We start from the raw sequence: 27910 nt of genomic DNA, 5'->3' as shown, positions 1-27910 counted from the left end.
TCCAGGTCAGTTCATGTTTGGGTCTCGCATATTCGGGTCAATTCGAGTCTAGGGTTGGTTTCAGGTCGGGTTTGGGTCACCATTTTTTCGGGTTCAAATGGGTCGGTTAATAATTGGGTTTGAGTCGGTATTTTGAGTTGGGTCAACTTTTGACAGCTTTACCTAATACTAGCTTTTTAGTAAAATGACAATAATATTAATATTTAATCTATATAATTAACTTATCTTACGTCAAATACCCGAGTAGGTGTAAAAAACATTATAAATACCCGAGTATAAGATGCAACAATGCTATTTTTGCCCATTTGATGATTAAATGAGCAATAATCATCCTTTAATCATCAAAATAAGATCGTGCACTCAAATATATATAACAAATTTTGATGTAGCTGGGAAGTACGTCTTGTTTTATCAACAATTATAAATGAGAGAATGTCAAATTACCTACAAAACTCATACAAACAAAGAACTTAATTAAGAAATGTCAAAAATATCTACAGTTCGTTCTACAATGAATGTAAGATTCTTTAATCAAAGGTACACATGAAGCTTTTGAATTCTTAGCTTGATTTCACTAGTTAATGTCTAATGCGGCATTGAGCAAGTAAATTCAACAAATGCCAGAAACCGATGTTCCACAACCCACAAAAAAGGCTCATTATATACTCCATACGAAGTTTCAAAATTCTATGAATAAGCAGTTGTATATAAGAGAACCTAGTAATAACATAGCTCCATCTAGAGAGAAAAAATACTAACTATATATACACGGCTTTAATCGAGAATTATAGAAGACCTAAGTGGGAGGCAAGAGTGATACAGGTATACTACAGATCCAATGACTTATAGGGAAAAATGTAAAGGCATTGGATCGATATGATATAAATGCATGGATGGTATTTACATCAGGTGTAGAAAAATTACTGATTCAAAATACCATTGTGGATGAAAGGTCGTGATCGAGATAGCTAGTACGGAAAGCAGCATCCAAGATGAAAATGGTGGATGCATCGCTGAGGCAGCAGAGGTTTTGGGAGAAGTCCTGCCAGCAATAGCAGGAGACACGGCCTGTGCACCAGGAATGCTCTGTTGTTCATTACTAGGCAATGCATTAGGTGGTTTACCCCCTGTTGGTGGCATTGATGGCGTTTTGTTCTGATTGCTTAGATCTTGACCTACAGATATGCCACAGGTGTAATTAGATTATTTTTTTTATTCTTATGCATTTCCTGACTTCAGCCAGTAGTAGCAAAGAAATCTAGCAGGCCACATTGAAAGTAGATTAATTTGAGCACGTAATTAATGAAGCTTTATGCCTTGACACATCCTTCTTTCCCTAAGAACTTGTTCAAGCATCATAAAAGCAAGTTTATATATCAACACATACTCGTAGCAAAAACTTGTCAGGAAGAACAATCAGCTATCAACCTATCATTGATAAAAGATCAGCTAAAGAGCAATCAACCTTCATTCAGAAAGACAGAGCTTTGCAGGAGACACGTGAAACAATAAGTAGATGATAAAAGATCCCTTTATAAACCATGATAAAGAAACCAAATGCAAAACTCCATAGGGCCTCACCAACGCAGATTGCAAATTAAAGCATTAGACTTCAAACATTAAATACTTACAATCGGAATGAGACCAGCCAAGTTTCATGTTTTCCCTATCAAACACCATGCGATATCCTGTCATGAAGTTCTCTGCAAAATAATATTTTAATTCCAAATAAGAAACATACCTGTTAATGCATGTTAAAGTAATTATAAAATCAAACAGGCCTCCACTTACGGCCAATAATTGCAATATCTCCATCGGCACGTCCTACAGCAAGACAAAATCCCACAATTCCCTGCAGCATAGCATCCCAATAACTTAGCAAGGCCATCAGGTTCAGGAAAGTAGGAATATAAGATGCTTCAATTCATAGCTATGATATTGAACAATAACCTGAAAGATAATCATGGTTCCGCGGATTTAATATCTTAGCAAGATTTACAAATCACATCAATGATATCCATCGACATTATATATAATAAGAGTTCACATATAAAGAACATGCTTCAATGGACAGTAATATAGCGAGTCCAATCTTCAACAAGGAGATAGCTCTGGATAATGGTTACTGATATGCTTATTTCAAAATAGTTTTACTAAAGGACACAACCTAGAGCAGAGAAATAAGTAAATTAAAAAAAACACAAGCACAGGGCAGGCTACTGAGAGTCTGAGACCAATCAAGCCCACATCAAATAAAAAGGCTTTGATGTTGAATTATGACAAGTTTGTTGGATAAACATTTCATTCCAGTTAACCCAAAATCTGGCAGGTTATTGAAAATCTACCAAACCGAACAAACTTATAAGCAATAAGCTACTGAGATGAGTGAGACCAATCAAGCACATGTTGTAAAAAAAATTTAAAGGCTTTGGTAATGAATTTTGATAAGGTTGTTGGTTAGCGTTTCATCTCAGCCAATGCAAACTTTGACAAATTATTAAAAAACAACCAAACCAAGCAAACTTAATAGCAATAAGCTAACAAATCGTTTTAGCTAGCTTGCTTGTCTCTTTGAATCGATTCATGGTGTACTTTTATTAATCCTCATACAGAATAGTAAATTTCCGTTCTTTCTCAGACATTAATTAAAGCTACCTTAACCCAAGCCTTCATTATGCCCAAAATGTCGGACCTGAATGAAATTATTCATTTCTTAGGGTGGTTTGTGCCAAATCATACAGATTCTTCAAAAGAAACAACAATGGTAAAAGTTGAAGCTAAATTCAAGTTCATACGAATAGCTACTTTTGTTCACATAAACATGAGACTTGAATAAATAGACTCAAGTGAAAACAAGCAAATTCGAAATTTATGGTCTATATGCTAGCAGCATATTGAGAAAGAATCTTGGAAGAAAGATTACAGATACCCAACAATGGAAGCCAAAATCAACACAGCTTCGGAAATAGGAACTTGGGATAACTAGAAACAATCAGCAATTATTATATATTATAATATTATACTACACTGAATCATTCAGAAATGAGATGCTAATCCCTATTATAAAATAAATTGATTTGCACACCTTCACTCAGTTTTAAACGACTTCCAGCAGCGTAATTTTATCCTAGTAACTACAGAATGTAACTCAGCAGATATTATTCTTTTTTCCTTAATTTGAAGATCACAGATATTTTTAGGGGAGCAGGGAAGAAGAAGGGGAGGTAATGAGATACCAACCTGATCTCCATTGACAGTGTACATAGGATATTGGACAACAAAACTCTGGTCAGATGGCAACATCAGCTCCAGAGAAGGATAAGTACGCAGATCATCTCCACTGTTTCAACAAGAATATTTTAGACTAGTCAAATGTACAAAGAATAAAACAGAGTCCAAGAAATGAATTATTAAGATGTCACATAAAATAACCTTGACTTGTAACAATAATCCCATGGAGATCCATCATAATTCACTCTAGCAGCTTTAACTTCTTTGTCAAACTGTCAGATATTGCATTTGCTTCAACACTGAATCATCTATAACTAAACTAGAATTCAAATTTGAATTACAGACAATAAGTACCTCCTGAGTAACTTTTTTATACACATCAGCTGGAAAATAAGTGAAAGAAAACCCACTATCAACAACAGCATGGAAACTTGTTTGTTTGAGACAAGTGCCCTTCCCAATACAGACAGAATCCACGCCGACAACATAAGTTGAACTGAATAGAAGAGGGCAGAGAGAAAGAGAGCCAACACCAATGAACACAAGTGTATTAGTCCAACAAGATTCTGGTCTATATAATGAGGAGATAGTATATTAAGTATAAGAAACATACTATTTTCCATCTAAAGGCAGAAATGGAGTCCACTGATGGGTATTGAGTCCTTGGTCACCAAAATATATTCTCCCAGAAAAATTTTCATTAAAACACAATGAGAAAGAGTTTCTAATTAATCCAGATTTTGCAAGAAGACTTGGCACAGAAATGTCCCCAGGACCTAGACCCATCAGACCATCAGGAGCAATTCCCTCCTCCAGATAAACACCACTTTGCTTCTTACCACACCTGTACAAGATCAAACAGCCCATAAAGATGGCGTTCAAATTTCCTGGACATAGCAGCAATTAACAAATATCTAGCAAGTTAAACGAAGTATGTAATAAGAAATATCAGACCCAAAATCAATTATCAGAGCATACCCAAATATAATTGAAGCTTTTATACTTGATGGGCTATTACTGCTAGATGAGAGATGTAATACATCCTCAACAAGCTGGCCCGAACTTGATGTATTTTCCGAAAAATATTGGACACTGTAAGGGCATGACTGAGTGGGACTTTTACAGTTTTCCTGCTGTGCGCATAACCGATGGCTGCAAGTCAGAAGCTTACTGGAATTTGAGCTATCTGGGTTGTACTCGTTGAGGTTCTTATCCTGCATAATAGATGCCCCCATAGACCAAGGAGCACCTGCCAATCAATCACTGGAAATAAGTGCTAACACTGTTCCAAGTATTAGCAGGTACTAATCATACAAAGCACAGGTATAAATCGTATTACAACAGCAAAATTTATAAAACAAAAATTTTGCAAGTAAATAAAAGTGTTCAAATCAGGTTGGCAAGTCACATACTCCTTAATCCTTATCAGCCTTTTCATTGGTAATGGTGTCAAATTCTTTCAGTTTCTCTTTCAAACACCGCCCTTCAGCTCTATTTACTCATTCTTTTCAATATTATTCAGTTTAAGAAGAGAATTCAAGCTCTTTTCACATGAGTCTCCCTTATCTCAACTTATTGAGCTTATTAGAGCTAATTCGAACTTATTAGCCCTCACCTAAACCAATGAACTTATCACTAATTGCTTCTAGTGATAAAATGAACTTGGTAGCCCAAATATGAACTTACTAGTCTTTATGCGAACATAATTATTCTTTTTTAAACTTATATTTTCTAATGTGGAAAGAACATGAATTAAGATAAAGGAGATTATCTTTTGAAATCAATATAATCTGTATTATAATGGCTTAAAACTTATAAGATACTCTACATAAAACCATTTCTAGAACTATTTATTATATATATGTGCGTGTGTGTGTGTGTGTGTGTGTGTGTGTGTGTAAATGAAGAAAATAAACAGAAAGAAAACAAAAGAATACAGGCAGAAAGAATAAAAAAGCATACCAAACTGTCATAATGAGTAGCCGAGAGAGAAGCACATTGGACACAATCACATGGAACCCAAAGTAGATCACTACCAGCATCCAAGGCAACCATAAAAGATACATTTGGTGTTCCTATATCAATCCAAGTATAGTATAACCTGCAAATGAACCGCTCATAATTCAAATAATAAACACCGGAAGCATAACCACATTAACTAGACTGCTGCAAAATTATGTAGAAATGTCCATTCATCACTCCCCTCAATGTGCTAATAACTGAATATTGTCATATATACTATTAAAGACGTCCTAAATTAATCATAAACAATTTAATCTGGACTATTACACAACATACACGCTCCCCTCTAACCATCTATTGTGATTTATATGCGAGGAAAAGCATAATCATGTAGGATTTCATTAGATTAGTCTCGATATATACTTTCAAGATATCACGGGAAATTGTGCTTTGGTAAGCTTTATCCCCCAAAGTTGTAATACACTACTAACAGAGGAGCTATAATGCTTCCTAAGATATCCTTACTTGGATTTAGCAATGGAAAAAATGTGGTAATATTTAAGGTTCTAAGCTCTCATTACACTAATTATAGTAAAATAATGTAAATATGTAATGCCCTAAATTGTGATCAGTTGAGAATTTAAAACAATAACAAATAGTCAAGGAAGAATAACATATAGTGAAATAATGTAATGCCCTAAAATATCACATACTGACAATAGCCATCAGATTACTTAAAATAGTAATGATTAACGATTGTATATAGTGAAATCATGAAAAAATAGTGTGGTAATGACTCAGTAAAGTTTTCTAGCGAAACGATGTCATATCCTCACTAATGTGGGGTTAAGCCAATGGAAAATTACCTACGGCGGGAGAGCTAGTATAATGTTGTTCTGATTATAGAAGTTATATATACTACAAGGGCATCCCAAAATATATTCGATAAGGTGACAACTTTTTACAAAAGCCCTAAAATAGTAAATGTGATTATGCCATTGTTAATTCCGGCAATTAGAAAATCTCCTCCGTCACACTTTAATATGCCACAATCTTCATAATGTATGTCTGTATCAAGTCTTCTTCATATGGCACCTAATAAGTATCAACTCTTAGTACTATTTTAAGAGTTCAAAGCGGAGTATCATCATTAGATGCTTGTTATCAACAATTGTAAACATTCGAAGAATAACCAAGTTATTTCAATCATTTACTTAAACACGATGACTAATAATTAAATGTGGCATATTAAAGTGGAACAGAGTGAGTACATATCACAGCATATAAACTAATACATGAATTCCCTAGAAACAGAAATTTCCATCTAATTAACTATAAATCAGACAAAATTAAAGCAGAAAATAACAATTATAGCATAAAAATTGACATACCAACCAAGTTCATTGCCGTAAGACTGAGCTTGACTACCCTGAGAAGGAAAAACCAACTGATGCTGATGACCGATTTTCATCTTCTGCCTTTGAAAATCGCCGATCGATAACCTCTGATAATACTCCTTACTCTTAAATTCCGGCCACAATTTCTTACCGGAAAACCCTCGCAACTCGTCGGAAAATCGGTGCACTAATCTGGATGTATACATCATACTACTCTCTCTAATCATAATCAAAATCAACAACATCCATAACAATAGAGCTAATTTCTTCGCCATTTTCGGCGATTAATCGATGAAATGAATTCTTAATCTAGGGTTTTGCAGAGATCTGGAAATAAATCGAAGTGAAGGAGGAGAAATGAGCAGTACTGAGTAGAGAGTGAGTGAGTGAGAAAGAGGAGTGATAAAAAGTGTGTTTAAAAAAAAGAGGAGAGAGAAAACAAAAAAGAGGTGTTTACGCTAATTACGCTCCGTCAACCATGTGTATCGTAATTCCCAAGTCCAAATCACCTTTTTTTTAATTTTGCTTTATTGTTTTGTTGGACCTATTTAATTATGGAAAGGGTAAGCTAGGAATTGTCATTTTCCTTAGCACACATCACTATCGTTTAGATTTTTTTTTTTTATTTATTTTTAAGATCTATCATGTGATTGATAATTTGATACTCGTATACTGTAGCATCCTTGTAAGTGCGAAGTTGTGGTGATGGAATAGTGACATTGCTTTCTCGTATTCCTGAGGTCAAGCATGTTCGTATTCATTCAAGACGGCCTAAGTAAAGATCTTTCGAAATTCATGTTTACTTTTAGTTGGATTAAAGTGTTACTGCTTTTAAATTGGTATCTGTATCACTGTATTATCTCAATTTAGGATTTTTGTTGAAGCAGGATTTAGTGGAGCTTGGAATACCAAACAAAGAAAAAAAAAAAAAAAAAAACTTTTTTCAATTTCGTGGTACAGCATACAGAATGAACGTATGATGATCCTTGCTATCCTATATTCCTATGGCAATTTTTGTGGTCATCCTTTGTCTGTTTGCCTCGAAAATCATGTGGCGCCACTAACATAGAAAAGTAATCCCCTAAACAAAAACTGTTACATTATTAACAGTGTCTTTCAACTCAGTTTACAAAAGAATGCACGAATCAATGATTATAATGTCAAGAAACATGTATACTACAAACAAAACACAGGTATACTACAAATACAATCTCGACAATACTATGTACACGACCACGACCAACACTATTTAAGGGCAAAAAGTTGATCGACAAAAGAATAATAGTAGGAAGAAGATATCTCACAGAGAGCTAGTCTCACAATATAGGTAAGTATTATATTACCAGCCCTTACGCAGGTGTAATATCATTATCTTTGTAGCTCGAGCAAAAAAAAAATTTAATGAGGGGTAATTGGAGGATCCTGCTATTTGTTAGACCATTGGAATTCAATTTCCAAATTTCTTGAGGGACCGCTCTTGCTTTCAGGTAGTAGTGTATACTCCCCAGCTACTGCTCCCAGCATAACTACTCGATCAATCTGGATTGTCACCTTACCAAATGAACTCTGCAAAAGCAATATTGAGGTAAGAAATAATACAATCATGGTTCAAATGATGTTATTCAATGTCCTCTAAAATGCTCATTTACCTTTCCTACTTTACTCTTGTTTTTGCAAGAAATGTGTAGTTTCTGGCCCTTTGGAGGACTCTCAAACGACCATACAAAGCTCTCATCCCATTCTGGGGCAGGACCAGTTGACACAACCTGTCAAAACAAGCAGGGTTTAGCTGATAGCAAAACGAAAAAACACTAGGTCGGATTGAATGCGATGAAACAAGCTACTCCCGTACATCCCATAATATGACAAAGATATGTTGAAAATATGCACAAACTAAAAGTACTAATGCAAGTTATGTGATGATTTTTTTACCAATGTCGAGAGTAACCAGTCTCAAATGAATGTATGGAGTATTAAATAGCCAGCTGGTCAATGTCTTTATAATCAAAACTATTGATTAAATATAGAAAAGAAGAAAAGGTTTAGCAAATAACTAAGTTGAATCTTACCTTTGTCTGTCTGGGTGGAGTATTCCCTAATGTAAGCTTGCAAAATACACTAGGGTTTCCCACTGATTGCCTCATATTGTTTCCACGCTTGATTATTACAGTAAGAGTTCCAGGCAAACACTGCAGCAGAAATTCAGCCTTCTCTTGGAAACGAGGAGGGCCAGATTGGATCAAATACTGCAGCAAAGGAATTGCATCTGCAGCAGCTATAGATTGAGCACGAGATACTTCTGCAGGGCATGCTGACCACGCTTGTCTCAAAAGAACGAGAGCATCTAAAGAGGCTTCTTGAGTTGCCTCTGAGCCTGTTTTGAGTGAGGTCACTAGGTGTGGTATACTAAGGGTAGCAGGTTCAGTGGCTCTTAGACGTGGGAAGTTGCCAAAAAGTGCATTCAGGGCTTTCAAATACTCGTCATTTACATTTCCAGAGGCCCATAAATCCTTTTCAACAGCAGCTGCAAGATCAAAACTAGTCAAAAACAGAACTTTATAAATGGATAACCATCTAATGCTGATAATAGAAATTGCCAAGGGAAAAGTTGACATCACTCCCTTTTTCCCTCCACTCATTGCGTCACCAAAGTTTGGGACCACTGAATGTATTCTAAATTTAATTTTGAAGATTTCAAGGTGGACATGTTTAAAGCAAAGAAGGATCAAGCATAATGACACAATGTAGTGGAGAGCAAACAAAAGGGGACTGCAGCAAGTAGACAACAAGGTGACTAGATTACCCAAGATTTTTCTCTGTTCAAAGACCGAGGTAACTCAAACATTTTAACAAGAGTACTAGCAACTTTTACCATGAGTTCAGGAAATTTACCAGTTATAGCCCGGACAGTTTCACTGGAAGCATACTCCTGGATTGTATTGTTGGAAAAGAGAAGCTTAATAAACATAGCTGCCTGAATTGAAGTTTCTGGATCACTGGAACCAATCAGATCAAGTATAACTTGAACTCCACCGGCTTCTGCAACTGCTCTTTTATTTGCTCGGCTGTATGTCACAAGATTCTGAAGGGCGCAGATGGCTACCACTTTCATTTCCTCAGTAGGCTGATCTTCAAGTAGATTAACCAGGGCACGACAAGCTGAAACGGCATCAGCAGAACGGGCTAGAGTCTCATTCTGGAATAGATCACCCAAAGCCAGAGTAGCCAACAACCTTGCCTGCTGACCTTGTGTTTGAGGGTCTAAAAGATATTGAGACAAAGGTAAGATAGCAGATCGGCCAGCTTTTGACTCCCTGATTTTTACATTATTCAGCAACACTTCAAGCAATCTTGCAGAAGTGTCCTCGCATTGATGGCATCTAAGAAGTTCTAACAGAGCTTCAATTGCACCACTTTCAGCCATGGCCTCAGCGCTAGTTGAATCATCACTTTCCAAAACCAGAAGAGCATTCAATGCTCCAGTTACAGTACTTTCTGAACCAGAGTGAAGCAATCTTACAAGCACAGCAATGGGCACTTCCAAATAAAATTCTGAGCTGAATTGCAGAATACAAGACAAAACAGAGGCTGCAGATTCCCACAGAGCATGAGGAAGTGGTGGCTCAACTTGCAATATCACCTTGGATAGCTCAATAACACCGCCCTCCTTTGCGATTTCATTTGGCCAAATAAGTGCAATACCAACAAGAGCCTTAATTGCTCTCTGCTGCAAAATGTGTATCCCAGATCCAAGAGCTTTTACAAGTGGACCAATAACTTGTTGTGTCAAGGAGTCCTTCTGCAAATTCTCCTCCAACAATAAGTGGGATAAAAGTTCAGCAGCCAACTGTTGTACAGCCGGTACATTTGAGTCTAGTAATGGAATAACAGGTTCAATAGCCTGGTGAGTGGTTAAGGTGTGGTCGGCACGACACTGCGGATGTTCTAAAATATTAACAAGAACCTGTAAAGCACTGTGTTGCCCATCTGGGCCAAGGTCTGATCGTGACAGCAACATGAAAAGTGGCTCAACCACTTTAGCTGCCGACGGGCCTTTGGCAATTGTGGCATTATTTGTCAATATCCGTAGCAATTCGGCAAATGCGGCAGAGAGAAAATTAGGTGCTTCATGGAGTATGTCAAGTATGCTTTCGATGACCCCAGCTTTCACCATTTCCGTCTTGCAAGAAGGTCTGTCTTTTCCCAACTTCACCAAAGCTCTTGAAACAGCCTCATGAAGCAAGTAATTCCTGCTGTATAGAAGGCCAACAAGAGGAATGACTGCACCATGAGCTGAAACTAGTTCAGCCAATTGCTCGTCATCCAAGAGCTTATCCAAAGCATGAACAACTGAATGCTGGGCAGGGGTGAATTCTGTAACTAGAAGAGAGACCAATGGCTCAACACAACGTGCTGCAGCTACTGTAGACCTGATTCTTGTATTTGTGAAGAGAACAGAGCACAGCTCAGCAGCATCACCCTTCAACTCCATTGAACAATTTGATGACAGAATTTTGCAAAGAACATCCACTGCACTCATTTCAACATCAGCCACTCCTAGGGCTCTAGAAGGATTTTCACTTAACAGCCTGATCAGTGCTGCAATTGCAGCATGCTGTTCTCTCTCCGAGCCAGTACTTAAAACTTCCACCAATGGCTGCACAGCTTGTCTAGCTGTTTCTGCATTTCTTACATGGTCGGCAGAAAATAAGCTTTCCAGCGCTTTGGCTGCACTGTATCTAGCCGCCCTTCCACCCAAGCGCAAGACAGCTACAAGCTGGGTTACTGAACCAAATGCAGATTCATGCCTGCATATCTCAGCACTACTAAAGAGAATGCCCAACAAATCAGTAGCAGCTTCTTCAGTTGCATCTTGAGGACCAAGTGAAAGATATTTGGTCACTGCCTCAAGTGCTCCTGACTCTACCATCACCATCTTATTTGATGGACAGTCAACCGCAAGCTGGGTGAGAAGCCCAAGAGCAAGGAATGGTGCCCCTGGACGATCAGGAATTGGTTTAAGGAGATCCACAAGGGCAGGTATTGCTTTCCGAGACATAGCTCCAACTCTAATGTCATCAACTCTAAACAATCTTTCTAGCGTCACTTGATCAGGATAACGAACCAAAGAAAACTCCTCCGACAATTTCAAGAGATTGTATATATCTTCGTCAGCACAGCCAAGTAAAGCAATAAGCCCGCCAGCTACACCAGAGTTTGCAACAGATAAGAGAGTTCCCCTGCTACCGTTACAGACTAGACTGGCCAATGCTTGTGCTGCAAAATATCTGTGAGCTGGCTCTTCCGACCTCAACAAATTTGCAAGCACTGGAATGGATTTCATGGTTGCATTTGCTCGTATGATATCTCTATCTTGAAACAGAATCGCCAGCAATAAAGCATACGTCCATATGCTACTATCTTCAATATAGTCAGTCTGCAACATATATAACAAAGGCATCAAGGAATTATTTATGCAAATCCTCACTCAAAGAAAAGGAAAAAAATCAACATACAAATGAACATTTAATGATATAATTCAGCCCAACAGAAAATCAAATCTACCAGCACATAAAATCCCATTATTAAACTGAGTAAAAGCATTACCTGAGTAAACAGTGAAATTTTCTCTGTGACAGCCTCAATTCCTCCAGCTTCCATGATAGCAAGTTTACTTTTCTCATCATGAGTAGCAAGTATAGACAACAACCACACAGCAATATTGGGACCACACATGACCTTCGTGCCAGGAGTGGCTTCGGCATCCCTTCCCTCTTCTGTAACCCACTGAATGCAAATGCACACTGGCAGTGCCTCCAGCTCATTATCCTCCTGATCTTCCAGTGAGCTTTGAGAGGTAGTAACCACTTCCACCAGAGCCTGTATGAGATAAGTAGATAATTTTGAGTCATTCAGATCCTCCACTACTCTCTGATGATTAACTCTTGCTGCACAAGAAAGGAGTGCAGCACCCCCAACTGTAACAATTGTGTCCCTAGAACTAATAACTCTTCTAGCAATAGATTCAATACAGCCAGATGAACTACAAATTATCTCCCCTAGTGCAACTAACTGATCACGGCAAAGCCTAGATAATATCTCAATTGCTTTATCCTGTAATGCTGGAGCAGCATCAGCTATGCATGAAACTATTGGAGTGATCCGGCTTGGAGACTCTGCTAGAATTGCCCATGCTGGTCGGACTTTTCCACCAGGAACTCCAGCTCGCGACAGATATGCAAGGGCATCCAATGCTTCTGATGTGGCAAGGGAGCCATCCTTGGCCAACTCCAAGAAGGAAACTAAAGACAGAACAGTACCAACACGATTCACGCAGTCACATAGAGCATCATCGATCAGACGTTTATGCAGAAGACGAGCAACAGAAGCTGCTGCATGAGTTTTGCCAGAAAGTGTACCCTCACGCAAAACCCTTGTAGCAGGTAAAATAATTTCTTCAGGCACCACTCTTTCTGAAAGTTCATCATCCAATAGGAGATTTGCAAGTGCACATGTTGCCTGCTCTGCAACTTCAAGAACAGAAGAACCTGCAAGAACAAGTAGCCGAGGCAAAACATCTCTAGCAACAGAACCAATTTCAGGGTTTTCCCTTACTGACAGAAATATAGCAGCAAGACAGCAAGAGGTTGCAACTATCATCTTATTTGATTCTGAATTCAGGAGCTTTGTTACTGACCAGAGAGTCTTAACTGCAATACTGCTCTCGCGTAAATCTTTCCTAATATGAAAGATTCCAGCAAGAGTAGAGGCGGATTTTGCCTGGGTTTCTTCTTTTGCAGAACCCAATATTTTAACCATAGTCTCAATAGCATCATTCGCAGCACTACCATCCCGCAGAATATCATTAAGGGGTACCACAGACAGCATACTTTTCAATGCATCCAGAACATAAATTTTAGATTCAGGAAGATCGCTGGTTAAAAGTGCAGTGAGTTGGCTGATGGTAGATGTATCAGATTTGTGGATTAGATGATGCAATGTTTTGGCTGCAATCTCTTTCCCATTTGAGCTCCCATTCTTCAATAACCACAGGAGAGCAGGAACAGCATCAGCACTTTCAACACATGCTCGTATATCTTCACTATGATTACACAGGTTTCCCAATATAGTTGCAGAGTCTTCTTTGGCTTTGGCAGAACCAGTCTCCAGAATCTGAACTAGCGGCGGTATTCCACCAGCTGCAGTAATAGCCCATTTGCTCTCATCATTCTCATTTGAAAGAAGGGAAAGCAATGCAACAGCACATTCTTGTTGCTGCTCTGATGACAATCCAAGAAGGGATATTAGTAGCTGGACACCATCACGCCCTTGAAGTGCATGCCAGAGACTACCTTCATTATCACAAATCTTCAACAGTGATTTTACCAGCTCATCCTGAGCCTCATTTGAAGCCATTGTGATCAAACCAACCAACAACCGCTTAGCATCTGCATTTGCAAGTTTTCTTGAAAGTACAGAATTCCCATACAAACTGGCAAGTGCCTCGATGGTGCGCTCTTGGATGAGAAAAGGTAAGTTAGGTTTAAACTGCTTAATCAATGTCTGTTCAACAGTTTGAGGGTCTGAAACTTTTGTAGATTCAGCTTCCTGATCATATATCATAAGAGCCGAAGCCAGAGCTCCCAAAGTATCAGCAACCTGTGCTGGTGAAGTGCAAGATTCAAGGCTTTTTCCAAGGCTGGATATGACAGAAGACAACCCACCTGATATGTTTGCCAGAGCACACATCGCATTTTCCTGCAATGCTTGGGCATGCTCTCCTTGCATAAATTCTTTTGACGGAGCAATGGTAGCATTTATGAGAGCTGGTATGCCATTATTGTTAGCAATCTCTTTCCTTGCCTCCTTACTCTGAGCAGAAAGAGATTTTAGAGCACCCGCAGCTTCTGCTCTGACAGCTGCTTCATTACCAGATTTTAACAACTTCAGGAGTTGTTTGACTGCCTCGCCAGCCAAGACAGTAGAGCAAATAGATGCATCCTCCATCATCATACAAGCAAGAAGAAAGCACACATTTGCTTGAGTACCAGGCTGTCCAGTTGTCAGCAATTTCACAAGTATATCTACTCCTCCAGCTCGCACTGTTGCTGGCCAAAATCCCTCTGTGCTTCCACAAAGATTTTTCAAAGCTCCAGTCAATAATTCTTCAACCAATTTCCCAGCTTCCAGCCCTCGCTCTAGCTGTCCCCATAGCACTGGTACAACCCCTTCAGTGGAGAAAATTTTCGAGCCAACATGATCCCTTGCATCACCTTGAGAGACTGCATATAAGGTCTTTGCAGCAGCAACCTGACCATCAGAGGAGCTGGACCTAAGAAGCCCAAGCAGAGGAGGTATGCAACCACCTAGCAAAACTTTCACCCTCAGTTCATTCTCCTTGCAGAGGGACCCTAATACACGAGCAGCTTGAATTTTGACCACTAGCGACCCTGACCTTAAAAGAGAAACAAGCACTGGGACTGCCTGTGAGTGAGATCCAACAGCACTCAGCGCATTTTCCCGTGTTTCAATGAGTTCCAGCAACTGCCTTAAAGAAAACTCTTTCTCTTGAAACGAGGAAGAATTCTGCCTCAACTGCTCAATGCATTGGGCAACACTTGCTAGTGTCCCATCTGGATCCTCCATACTAGTTGTACGGTCTCTACACGTTGAAATTAAAGGACAAAATATCAAAATCCCAGTTATTAGTGCCATCAAATGCAAGAACTTAAAATATTTTACTTGTTCAATTTTTTTTCAATCACTAAACACTTCTCTGATAGTTCAAGAGACACTCCTGATACATAAACCCAGGAGAAGGGATGACAAAGGGCTTATGTCAGCAGTTATAACCCAAATTAAACATTTGAGAGGAAACCATCAAAACTACAGAAAAAGAAAAGTGATGCTCTCAGACAAAAGAACACTACTTAAACTTCTCTAGTCAGTTCAACTACTAGAAACAGGAGTTTAACCAATTTTTTCTCTGTACATCTCATATGACGCTAAATGAATAATATACATTGTTTTGTAAACCACAGTATACTTGTCTCTGTGGTAGTGAAAGATATATTATTTCACTTCATCACAAAATCTTGCTTACAAATTACATTCACAATGAGATAATATGACGTTTTGGTATTTCACTCAACCAACTAACCAAGTGAGATTTAGTTTATAACATGAGCATAAGGCAAGCCGCAGGATCTTATATGTCTAAGAAAATGCATGTTTAAAAGTGGAAAGTTCTTTACCCTTGATCCCTTCCTATTAAATGAACAAGTCCAACATAATTTTTTTTAAAAAAGATGAAGCTACTAACCTCAATCCCATTTTTGTAACCGATCGTGGGGATGAAGGTTCTGAATTTTGGATTTTTCCATCCATATTTCTTTCCTGCATAAATCAAAAGATTTAGTAGCAACAGACGTTAGAAACAAGAAAATTGGTACTTTCTCTGTAAGGAAAAACAACAGAGTTGATGACATAACTGGACAAAATTAACTAACTTAAACTGTTGAACAAGTTTAGAAAGATAGACACAGGGAAACAATGAATAGGTTTCAACGCCTATGACCTCAAGATCATATATCCCACTATGGCATCTGTCATGAGTTGATATTATATCAAACAGTCCTAGCTTGAAGTAGTAACTTTCAAAAATACAATTACTACTACATTCAACTATTTCTTCATTATCAACGTCAGCAGAAACCGAATTTCAGGATTATATCATTCTTACAATATTACACTCCTATACAGGTGTACCCAAATCATAAGACCAATTATTCTGTCCAAAACTCCATTTAAAGAACCTGAATCATGTATGTCAGAAACAAAATTGTGAAAATCAGAAATCTAGTGTGCCTCGATAATAAAAGGTATATGCAGGCAAGATCAATAACTAACTTGATGTAGTATAACAACCGCCAGCACATCAAAGCATAATTGTTAATGTTACACAAGAACAAAAGGCTCCAATCAAATTAAAGATGGTGTAAATCGAACCATAATCCTTGTTGCTAGAAATCAAATTATGCAAACCAGTAATGCAGCCACAAAAAACAGCCACGAAAAAGTGAGAGTTCACAACACTGACAAGTGCCACAATGGACTTAATAGTGTGCCCATACATAACAAACTAGAAGTCATAACAGATCTGCAAACAAACTTCTTAATTTCACTGACACCAGCATTTCAGTCCAAACTACAAATATAGTTGGAGCATTACCAGATCATTGGCAGCATGGCCATTGCCATTGCTGCCAGCAAACCTCCAAGCAGTCGCGGCCGCCAGCTTGACAGGCTTTAAAATAAATCACAGAGATGCAGATATTAGCTTCAGCTGTCTCTCTCCAGATGCAGAATCTGCGTTTAATCTAGAAGCATCCTGTAAAGTCCAGCAACATAAAATAATTCAGTAAGTAAACTCCAGTAACATCATCATCACTCAAACAGTATCAATTCCAGATCCTATTCATTCACATTAATTTTTAGGTATTTCCACTACTTCGCCAATCAAATTAAACCAAAAAATCACAAATCAAACCAAAATCAATAAAAAGGAAGCAAAATTCAATAGAAAATCAAACGAACTAATTCAAATCTGAATCAAAAGCAAGTAGATCGAGTAAATTGAGCCGCATTTCGCATCAAAATCATGCAAGTTCATCACTAAAATCGAACTTAATCATTGAATTATGCAAAAAATGCAGTAACAAAATCAAAATCAATACAAGCATAATCAAACAAACAAAATCAAACACAAATTGAGTAAAAATAAGCAGATCAGAAGAAATTACAAGGAATTGAAATGAATTGAATGCAGAAGAGTAAAAACCTGGAGAGAGAGTGAGAAAATGAGGAAGTAGCAAAATGAAGCATCCACTAGTAGTAGTAATAATGAAAAACTTTGTTGCGTAACAAACAAGAGAAACCAAATTAGTAGAGGTTTTAGAGAGAGAAAGTGGGAAAAAAAGAGGAGAGAGAAAGAGAGAATCTGAAATTAGAGAAAATTAATTGGAGTTAAATTAAAAAGTTTAAAGGGGGGTGTAGTTGAAGAAACACACATGCATACGAGTGGGAGAAAAGACTACTGACAGAGAAGCTTGAGCTTTCAGTTTTACAGAAACGCCACCGACACCATCCGAATGTCTGCAATTATAATTATTTTTTCTATGATTAAATTATTTTTCCTATAATTTTGGTTTTCGTTTTGCCAATTTTGTTTTATACTCGTATTAAATTAAATTAAATTTAATGTCGAATCACTTACAAGTAATTACTAATCGGCTTCTAAAATATTTTACCACTTTAGAGAAGATTATGGGTTAAAAACTTCTGTCTAAATCTTATAAAAGGTAGTTGGACACACAAAAAAAGAAGATTTGATATGATTGTTTATTGTCTTGTGAATTACAAAAGTTTACTAAATGAGATTTGCATAAATAGTACTGTAATGAATATTATTGTATGAACGTATTTCACATATTCCTCAGGATAAAGCATAAAGGCAAGTTATTATATGTTGTAAGTGATTGTAGTAAAGGAGTCTTATTAGTCATAATTTTGTTGAAGTTCATACTGTTTTGCTTTAATTCCAAAAATAAAAGTTTATTACTGTACTAGACATCTAGTGTATACATGTCCATTTTTTCATATTGTAGTTATTAAGTAAACTTGATGATGGCTTGAATGTTACGAATACCTCATAACCCCTCCGTCCTATGATGATGAGCCGTTAATGTAACTGAAAATATAAAGTTCAATCACAAGTCGTTTTTATTCCTTTGTGGGTAATCAATAGTCATTATTGTAGAACGAGTTGCTACATTCCAATTGCAAAACAAAATCTAAATAAATGATTATTTTTTAATAGTACAGTAGTATAACAACTTACTAGTAATTACTTGCAAATGAAGTTGATTTGCCACCATTTAAGTTTAGCTAATGACAAACAAAATCAATATGGTTTCCAACAATTTTGTCCGCTAGACCGCTACCACAATTGACATAATAGTGTTCCAGCCAACTTAAAGTTGTCAACTGCACTATTTCACGTGCTAATCATGCTTCGACCTTTGTTTAATAATAATCAACCACGTTAAAAAGTTCATTAATCTATGTATTATAACATTGTTAATTCTCAATATCAACGATTTCCAGCCTAATCATTTTTGCTTCATGGTAAGTACAAACCCTCTTAAATATAGGAGAAATTACAGCCAGAAAAATTCATGACAAGTTACCACTGGTTTCCCTAACAAAACTGAAAACCCAAAACTCGGAGCGACGATGAAAACCATTCAGGTCCCTAAAATACCAAGCATGGCAAGCAATTTATCAAATATCAACACTGGCAGTCACAAGCTCACAACTAATACTGCATTGTTAATTTCAGTCAAAAACAGTATGTAAGCATTCAACTAATACTCATGGACTGAGTCGCCTGTCAATGTCACTCACCAGAACAAAGAAAGCTATACTTCACCATACAAGTTATCCCATCTCATCATGTCACTCAGTCTCAGTCGCCTCTGTGATGATGCTATAGTTGACAGCAAGAATACAACTACCTGAAACATTGTTCTTTCATACTAAACAAAATAAACAGAACTAACAACCAAAAGGAGGGAATAATACTGATAAGAATCAAAACTTCATTCTTTTCCCTTTTCTTGAATCGCAACCAGCAGCACTGATTACATGTTGGTTACACTGTAATGATACATGAGAATTTCAGTGAGTCTACACAAAACTCTTTGCAGCCTTATACAGCACCTGTGTAAAGTACAATTGTTTTATTTTGTTATTTTCTCAAAAATGAAAGAAATCATGATCAAACACTCGTCTTCTACAAATGACTCACTATTTCAGTGAGTCTTCAGGGTTGGTGAGGAGTGAGGACAACTTCACGTAAGGCTGATAGAAGCAGCATAAGACTGAATGAGAACCAATGCTTGGTCAGCAATGGCTCTGTTTCTAGCTCTTCTCAACCAGTCACCTACAACTTCAGAGGCTTTGCTGCCTTTGACACCATCTTCAAGCACATCAGCTGCCTCTGCGAGCTTCCCTTGGGCTAGTAGGCTCTCAGCTTTATTTAAAACAGACTCAATACCATCCCCAGATTGATCAGCTTCCTTGACCTGAAAATTAATGATAAAAAATAAAATGATGTGAGGTACACTAGTGAAAAAAGAGTAATGTCATAGCAAAATGCTTCTGCACATAATTTTTTCTTTTTTTTTTTTTATATCATCCCTTCTTGTGGGAAGTATCGGCCAGCATAATGTTTAATGTTAGGATTGGCACCTTCAAAAAGGATGCTACATGAGCCAATGAGTGTGCCAAAATACCACCACCATCTGGTGGAATTAAGCTGAAGTGCCGCAATGTCCCTTTCAAGTCATCAAACTGCATATATATACAAATGAAAAATAAAGTAAGAAGAGAAATGGACATGCTATTATGCTAACATCCAAAGAAAAATAGGGAGGGAAGCACATGGCATTGAAACTCTCCCCAGACCTCGGTGATATGCAAACAGATCCAAAAGTTGAGTCTTACTGTTCAAAAAAAGACATTGTAGAGAGGAAGAGAAGGGATATCCATTTTACATTGTTTTTAGATAAAAAATAAATAAATAAAAAATAAAAAAAATAACAAATAACAAATAACAAATAACAAATAAAAAAATAAAAATAAAATAAAAAGTGAAGAGGAACAGAGGGAGCCATTTTCTTTCTGCATATAATAAACCAAATCCTTCCAATGTTGAAATTAAAATATGGGAGCTCGTCAAAAAAAAAAAGAAAAAAAAATATGGGAGAGAAGCACTCTCCCCCTTTCCTCTCCATCTCCTCTTCCTCTCCTTCTGCCCCCTCCCCCCCCCCCCCCCCCCCCCAAATGTATTAACCAAACACACAGTGAAAGTTACCTTCCGATTTAATTGTAGAATAGTATCGGTGCCATGAAGGCGAACATCTTCAGGAATAGATGATAGGGCCAACTGCAATAATGGGTCCTTATCAACATTATCTACACACACATGCAATGCATCTAATTCTGACTGAACTGGTAGCCCATTTGATAGTGCATCTTCCAATGCAAGTGCACCCTGAACATGACAGAGTACATAGATCAAGGGCCAGTAGAGCATATAATTTTCTCATCAAGCAGCACGTGAAGATATATATGCTGAATTCTATTCTCCACTACCAGGAGAAGGAAACAATAGGAGGAGAAAAAAAAAGAAGAAGTGGAATCAAGCACATTACCAAAGCAAGCTTGTGCATGGAATGAGTTTGACGAGCCTCTTCAGATCCTGCATAGAATGCCATACACAGGGCATTTATCTGCAAAAGTAAGGTTACCAGTTACATATACCCTTGTCTTAAGAAGCTATAATCAATTGCAACACGAAATAGATACTAGCAGGAGAACATACACATTTGAGAAGTGCTTCCAATTAGTACAGAAATTACTACATACACAAAATACATCAACATGCACGTCAGTAACAAACTAACAAATTAACAAAAGAGTTTCCGAAGCCTATTTTACAATTTTAAACTGCCAAAATAGGACTTTCTTGGAGTCTCCAATACATTAATATGGTAATAAACACCATTAATTAGAAGTCCAGGATAACTTTGTCTTCTAAAGATGCAGATCTACAACTAAAAAAACATACAGAATCTAATAGATCTTCCCTTTCCCGAGCAAGAAGGAACTGGGTCAAAAAATTATTTATAGGACTCAAGAACCACTTCCATTTTTTCAGGAGTAATTAAATTGTCTATCAAATTAATTACGTAGTATGTTCGTTTTGATCCATACCAAGTACTGTCAGGAGTGCACACAACAGTTAGTTAAATCAAAAGCATACGGAGAAACTAGCTTAAAATATGCTCTGTATAAGCTATCAAAAATCGCATCTGACATACTTTTTGTGCACACCTATCAGCATCATTGAATCTGAACCTTAAAACATCTTCATGTTTCAATAAATTTACAGAATATATATAGCAGCAAAAAGCCGCTTACATACATTTAAATTTGCTTCAGCCATCTTCTCAATCTGCGCTGCCTTTTCTCGAGCAATTGATGCAGCTAGTTCAGCTTTGGCGAGATCCTTGATTTCTTTCTGTTTTAACTCTGCTTCTCTTTCCTGCAATGCACAAGATAATTATCCAGATATAGAAATTGACAATTGCTTCATTGCAATGAAACGCAGTAGAAGATTAAATATTGCACCTTTTCTTCAAGTTCCATCTTTAACCTCTCTTCAGCCCTTTCCTGAAGTGACTTTAGGGCTGCAGTAGCTTTAGCTTTTTCTTTATTTACCTCCTACAAGTCAATGATTACATCAAGGGTAAGACAGACAGAAGAAAAAATCCAAATTATTATTTAAACAACATTACAATCAGTAATACAAAGTGGACATAATAAAGAGGCCAAACAGAACGCACAAATAAATTCCTAATTATTACTTTTCAGGCAATGTTCATCACCAACACATCAATAAATACAGTGGTTGTACTTGCCTTTTTTTTTTTTTTTTTTTGAATAAAGGTCCTAAACAGAAGGCCCTAAGGCTACAGCACACAGCAGTAACACATTTATTAATTAACAGTAACAGCTAAGCATAAAATAGAAACACACGCTCTGTCTAGTGCAAAGCAATTGCAAAATAAGAACAGAACAGCCATATAATACAAGCCTAAAATAGAAATCATAATAACCTTTTCTAACATAGCTGCTTCTTCAGCATACATGAGTTCCCTCGCCCTTGCATCCTTCAGCTCTTTTTCATATTTGTCCTACATTTTCCATGAAAATAATGAAAACCATAATCAGGACAAATGTAGCAATAGTTAACAGAATTAACTTTATCTTGCCAAAAGAAATAGAGTAGAATTATCAACACTTGACTGAACAGGTGATCAGCACTATTAACATCTTAATCCAAATATAAGAGCTCTGTTATATGAATTTTACGAGAGATATCACCTTCATTGTCCTCTTTTCTTCTGCAAAGACACGTGCATCCAGCTCAGCTTGCCTTTGTTCAGCTGCATGGATGGCTTGCAGGAAATCCAAAATCAGCTTTCCGTCCTTAGATACATAAGCATCTTCTGAATCTCCTAATGCACTGGATGAAGTCTTGAATCACAAGAGCCCAAGTAATTAGAAACAGAACAAGCATTGAAACACCATAAATGTTCACATAAATCATACACAATAACACAATAATAATAGCGCTAAATTAAGATGTATCCAATATGTATACCTCTTCCAAAGGAGACGAATTATTACTGGCATGCCCACTTGTGGTTGAAGCTCCATCATCAACCTTGTCTTCCAGATGATATGTATCTAAAAGGGATGATGATGACTCCACCTGGAAAGGATGACTTCAACTTACAGGAACAAATATTTTTTAAAAAAAAAAAAATTAAAAAATAAAAAACAACAACAACAACAACAAAAGGCTAGAGACTTTTCCTTCATATATATGAATATATTTCCAGGATACATTTCTTTATATGTGACTAAATTTTGAGAAAAATCTTTCGTCCTATAAAATCTTAACAGGGAAGGAATGATGAAAAAGAACAGCATAAGGATGAATGAACACATACACATAAGTACATAACAAATTTTCAACACATTTAATTGTAACAAGATACACCATCAACAACCTACGTGGACTGCTGGAGTCCTACAAAGCATGGATTCAAGCACAAGAGAGTTAAGACTAATTATGAAACAAGAACATACCTTAGGTTCATTTTGTGGTTTGAGCTCTGTTATGTCGTCTTTATCCGTATTGTTTCCTTGGAGAACAGCATCGACATTAGTAATCGTCGGCCGGTCTACATCGGTCTCATGCTGCTCAAAGTGAGATTTCTCCCCTGAAGAATTCATGTCTGCACTATCTGCAAAAGGTTTTTGAGAGCTTGAATATTCATCCTTTGCTGTTTCCTCCAGAGAAGATTTCGACAATTGTTCTCCTTTTGCAATTTCATCACCAGAATGTTTTGGCAAATCTTCCTCCTTGGCATGAGTAAATGCTTCATTGGTCAATTCTGATAAATCTTTGACAATTGAATCATTTTCACCTTCATATTTGCCAGAATCTCCAATAGGGTCCATGGTGGACTGTCTTTCAGTCTCATCATTCACATGATGATTGAGAATTTCAGAGTCTTTGCTGGTATGTACAGGTGTAGCATCTTTATTGTTTTGGAAACCAAGGCCTTCATCACCTTTTGGTGACTTCCCATTGTCAACCTTCAATTGATCAGAATTCTGCTCCTTCTGGCCTAATAAAACATTAATATATCCTCTGGAATAAGCTGCATAGAAGCACGCACCAAAGGCAACACTTCCGATAAAAAGTCCAATTGGCTTGGTTTTTGAGCTAGGACCCGGAGATGCATTCTGCTGAGGAATAGAGGAAAATTCCCTCCTAGGGTATACAGATGAATGTATCTGCTCAAAGTCAGAAAATTCAAAGAGTTCAGTCACTATGTTTCACTATCCAACAGGAATGACTAAGCACATTCAAATAATACAAGTCAATTACATAAAAAGCAATACAAGCTAACATGGTACAGCTATGGCATACCCATATTGATACAAATCATATTTTATAAGGGGCATATAATGCCTTTTGATTTACTACATATGATATTTTGACGAGTATACCATTTATTTATGTAAGAGCAATGTATAAATAGAAATCTATACCAAATATATAATAGCACAAACCACAATTGTCATGAGTCCACCTTCCCTTTCCCCCTTTACACCCTAAACAATGCACAAATCAACTCCAAATAAAATGAATTAAGCGTTAAATTTTAAACTATACAAGCAAAAACAAATTATCTTCCATCCTTTAACTAATTAATCATCACCATCATCAATTGCAAACAAAAACTTCTCTACCCATCCACTCTTCTCCACCCCCAACCCCTCCTCTCTTATACTTGTAGCTTTGCCATTAAAAGGAATACAACAGATATGCCATATACCTACATTGGACATCCAATACTTTCAACCAACCAATCCAGGGCTTGCTCATGGCCAAAATGACTCGTAATAACAAGATAATAGCAATTTAAACAAAACAAATACCCTTTTATCAATTCCCTATTTCCCTCTATTCCATTATATAAACCCATATTAGAAAATCTAAGGTTTGATCCTTTCCAATTACTAACACCCTTAATTCCCGGTTCCCACCCTTATATTCCCCTATTACCATCGAATTACCCGAATGCAACGATTCAAAGGGGCTGTTCCAATCAATAGAACTTGTCATTTCAGAACTAATAAATCCATAATTAACAGCTACTCATTACGAGTACATTGTACTTCCAGCCTTAAATACTCTACATTACAGAACAAAGGGAGTAAAACCTGCACTAATCCAAGATATTCAACATTGCTGACCCAAATACAAACAGCTTGGCAAAAATTATAGACTTGCCTGAGGAGTTGAAGACTGCCTTGATACTCTCCCAATGAACGATCGACGACGCGAAAGAGCCAAAGCAGACCTGCAAACATACAATCTTCAACTAAAATCGACATTGATAGTCAAAATCATATGCATCAACTAGAAATTGCTTTAAAATGCAAGACCCTTCAACACAATTTCACTAAGAGATAACATCAAAAACAGCACAAAATTCGAAGATAGTGAAATAAAATTGGGCGAATTAAAGTTAATAGAGCCTTACTTAATAAAATGAAAGCTAATTGATATTAGAGACTAAGATTGAAATACAAAAGAGAAGAAAAACACCAAAATTTCTATCGTACCTTCGCAACATTATCAAAGGTAACAAGTTAACACATATAAGAACCCTAGATTTTGGGGATTTGAATAATTGAAATCACTGAGCGATCTTCACAGATTATCTTTGGGGACTCAAATTGGAAGAACCTTGTACGCAAGAAGACTCGAAACTGAAAAGCTTTTTAGCTTGCTGATGGAAGGGTAGCCCTTCCGATTTTTTATTTTTTTTTTATTTTTTTTTGGGAATGTGAGAAAAATTTAGGGGCTGTTAAGTGAACTAAATTAAACGGAATATTTTATAAAAGAAGGAAATTAAGAATTGAATTGAACTGAAAATAATATGGAGAGAACAAGCCGTAAGTGATTCTGTTCAATTCCCCTTTTTTTTTCCTAAATATGAAATTACTAAACGTTTTGATTTTTTGCATTATTCATTTGGCATACATGTTCACTTTGACTAACGAATTTGTTGACGGCGTTACATAAGCATTTAAAATAATTTCTAAAGTGGTAGTAATTTAGGAATGCATGTCAAATTCACGCATTGATCGATGTAATTAATATTCATTTTAGTCAATATTTATACTTTTAGTTATCTTATCCAACGCCCCTAAGACATTCGTTAGCTTTTGCCATTATATAATTATTCATAATAATATATACAATCTTGTGAGTATATGGAATCATCTCAATAAATAGTTTATTAATATTCAATTGTTATAATTTTAATTTTTTTACTTATTGATAATTAAAAATATTATCCGTTAAAATTTTACATTGGTATACATTAAATATCAAGGGAGTACAACAAAAACACTATGATCCTATTTAATGGTAGCGTTTGAAGTAGTGGTTAACAATTTGAGTGTAGTGAAATAACAATGAAGTTATATTTTATTTTATTTTTTTTAATAAAGATAGCCATGTTATGTAATTAATTGAGATCCAAGTCTGTGAAAGAAATAATGCTTTGAGGGAAATAACCTATATGAACAAGCTCGGAATTACAAATAGTATCCCACATTCCCACCTTGCCACTAGGTGAGTGACCATATTACATGATATTTTGATATGAGCTAAACTAAGAGGCTATTTGGTTTAACTTCTTCGAATGGGTTGGAATTAATTTTATTTATTTGGCTGAGCTATTCAAGTATGGAATATCATATCTGGATGATTTTAACTTCACCCATTCCCTTAAAATCTCATACCCACCTCCCCTCAAGGATTCACAATCCATACCACCTCTCAAGTATGAGAATCCATTCAATGGTTAAATCAAACAACTTTAGATTGGTAAGAGTCCACACCGATCAATTCCAGCTTAATGAGCCAAACGACCCATAAGTGAATAAGAGTTATTCCACTATCCACCATCTCCACAACATGAATAACGTTTCCGCTACCAATTGTCCTTCGACATCCCTTATAACCAGGGGTGGACCTTTGTTTGGGCCGGTAAGGGTCTGACCCCCTTAAGTATTTTTGAGTTGCACTATAAGTAACTTAATGTCTATTTATTGCATATAAAAAGTTATGACATACTAGTTAAATATTGATATTTTTGAACAAGAGGTGAGGGGATCAAACCTTGACCTCCCTAACTTTTTTGCCCAAAATCCGCCACTGTTTACAACCACCCCTTCCCCAGTTTACACCTATTAGAACATGACCGTGTTGTTTAATTAATACAATTATTATTATTTTTTTTTATTTTTTTATTTTTTTGTTGTTGACAATATGATATAGCTAAACTTGACACACATGTTGATACACTTTTGTTTTATCTTAAACATATACTCTGTACAAAGTTGATATTAATAAGTATAAGAAATATATACAAAAAAAAAATAAAGTGAAAAAAACCATAAATGCATTAGGAAAATTTGTCAAAAATAAGCCAACCTTTTAGCGGTTATCTCAAAATAAGTCAACCTTTTAATTAACTATGAATAAGTCAACTTTTATATGACATTATTTTTAATTAGGCCAAATTACCTACAACCTTCACAACAAGTCACTTTATTTATTTTATTGAAAAATCCTCCACCCAAAAACCACTATCTACACAGCCACCATCTTCAAGCCACCCAACCACCATTGTCGTGTGCCAACCAATTATCCCATTACCCCAACCGCCTCATAGCAACATGCCCCCTTGAAGCACAGCCTTGCCTCCACCGCCGCCCACCGTCTCACCATTTTTCTCTGCAACCACCACAAAACAACTACTTTCCCCACACACACACACACACAAAAAGTACAAAACAAATCATTAATCAACTACTAGAAATCCATTAACTATTCCAACTGTTCATCGCACGCGTCACCCTCAAACTCCTTGAGATAATCAAAATAATACTTCTCCTGGACATCATCTTCATCATTGGACTATTCTAAAACCTCATACGCTGCCGCTGCCGCCGCTGCCTCCGCCTCCCTCACTACGACTTTGTCATGGACCTACCTGTCTTTCCACTCCACACTTCCAACTTTTTGATTTGGGTTT

The 27910-nt window shown here is 36.8% G+C and overlaps 3 protein-coding genes across 3 annotated transcripts; all 3 read right to left on the bottom strand.

Annotated features, from left to right (window-relative positions):
* Window positions 1-531: 531 nt before the first annotated feature.
* LOC145562888 (aspartic proteinase-like protein 1) lies at window positions 532-7052 on the bottom strand. The gene is made up of 10 exons (XM_081623310.1): window positions 6585-7052; window positions 5194-5332; window positions 4210-4445; window positions 3845-4075; window positions 3586-3727; window positions 3433-3503; window positions 3241-3340; window positions 1792-1852; window positions 1632-1703; window positions 532-1175 (listed from the first exon to the last, which is right to left on the bottom strand). The coding sequence occupies exons 1-10, from the start codon at window positions 6863-6865 to the stop codon at window positions 901-903; spliced, it is 1608 nt and encodes a 535-aa protein (XP_081479436.1). The 5' UTR covers window positions 6866-7052; the 3' UTR covers window positions 532-900.
* Window positions 7053-7664: 612 nt separating this feature from the next.
* On the bottom strand, window positions 7665-17751 carry LOC145562877 (protein CELLULOSE SYNTHASE INTERACTIVE 1-like). Its single transcript, XM_081623299.1, has 8 exons — window positions 17431-17751; window positions 16822-16980; window positions 15913-15986; window positions 12198-15252; window positions 9483-12027; window positions 8660-9114; window positions 8240-8356; window positions 7665-8156 (listed from the first exon to the last, which is right to left on the bottom strand). Exons 3-8 carry the CDS (start codon window positions 15975-15977, stop codon window positions 8016-8018), a joined length of 6378 nt encoding a protein of 2125 aa, XP_081479425.1. The 5' UTR covers window positions 15978-15986; window positions 16822-16980; window positions 17431-17751; the 3' UTR covers window positions 7665-8015.
* A 1411-nt stretch (window positions 17752-19162) lies between these two features.
* LOC145562867 (MICOS complex subunit MIC60, mitochondrial-like) lies at window positions 19163-25622 on the bottom strand. The gene is made up of 12 exons (XM_081623290.1): window positions 25425-25622; window positions 25090-25159; window positions 23373-24086; window positions 22882-22992; window positions 22602-22754; window positions 22334-22411; window positions 21846-21938; window positions 21640-21759; window positions 20867-20944; window positions 20527-20706; window positions 19902-20003; window positions 19163-19735 (listed from the first exon to the last, which is right to left on the bottom strand). The coding sequence occupies exons 1-12, from the start codon at window positions 25433-25435 to the stop codon at window positions 19502-19504; spliced, it is 1944 nt and encodes a 647-aa protein (XP_081479416.1). The 5' UTR covers window positions 25436-25622; the 3' UTR covers window positions 19163-19501.
* Between the last annotated feature and the right edge of the window lie 2288 nt (window positions 25623-27910).

Source organism: Chenopodium album, chromosome 1 (assembly GCF_948465745.1).
Source record: "Chenopodium album chromosome 1, dcCheAlbu1.1, whole genome shotgun sequence".
NCBI lineage: Eukaryota > Viridiplantae > Streptophyta > Magnoliopsida > Caryophyllales > Amaranthaceae > Chenopodium > Chenopodium album.
The sequence above is the reverse complement of the archived record's forward strand: the minus strand, read 5'-3'. Positions and strand labels throughout refer to the sequence as shown.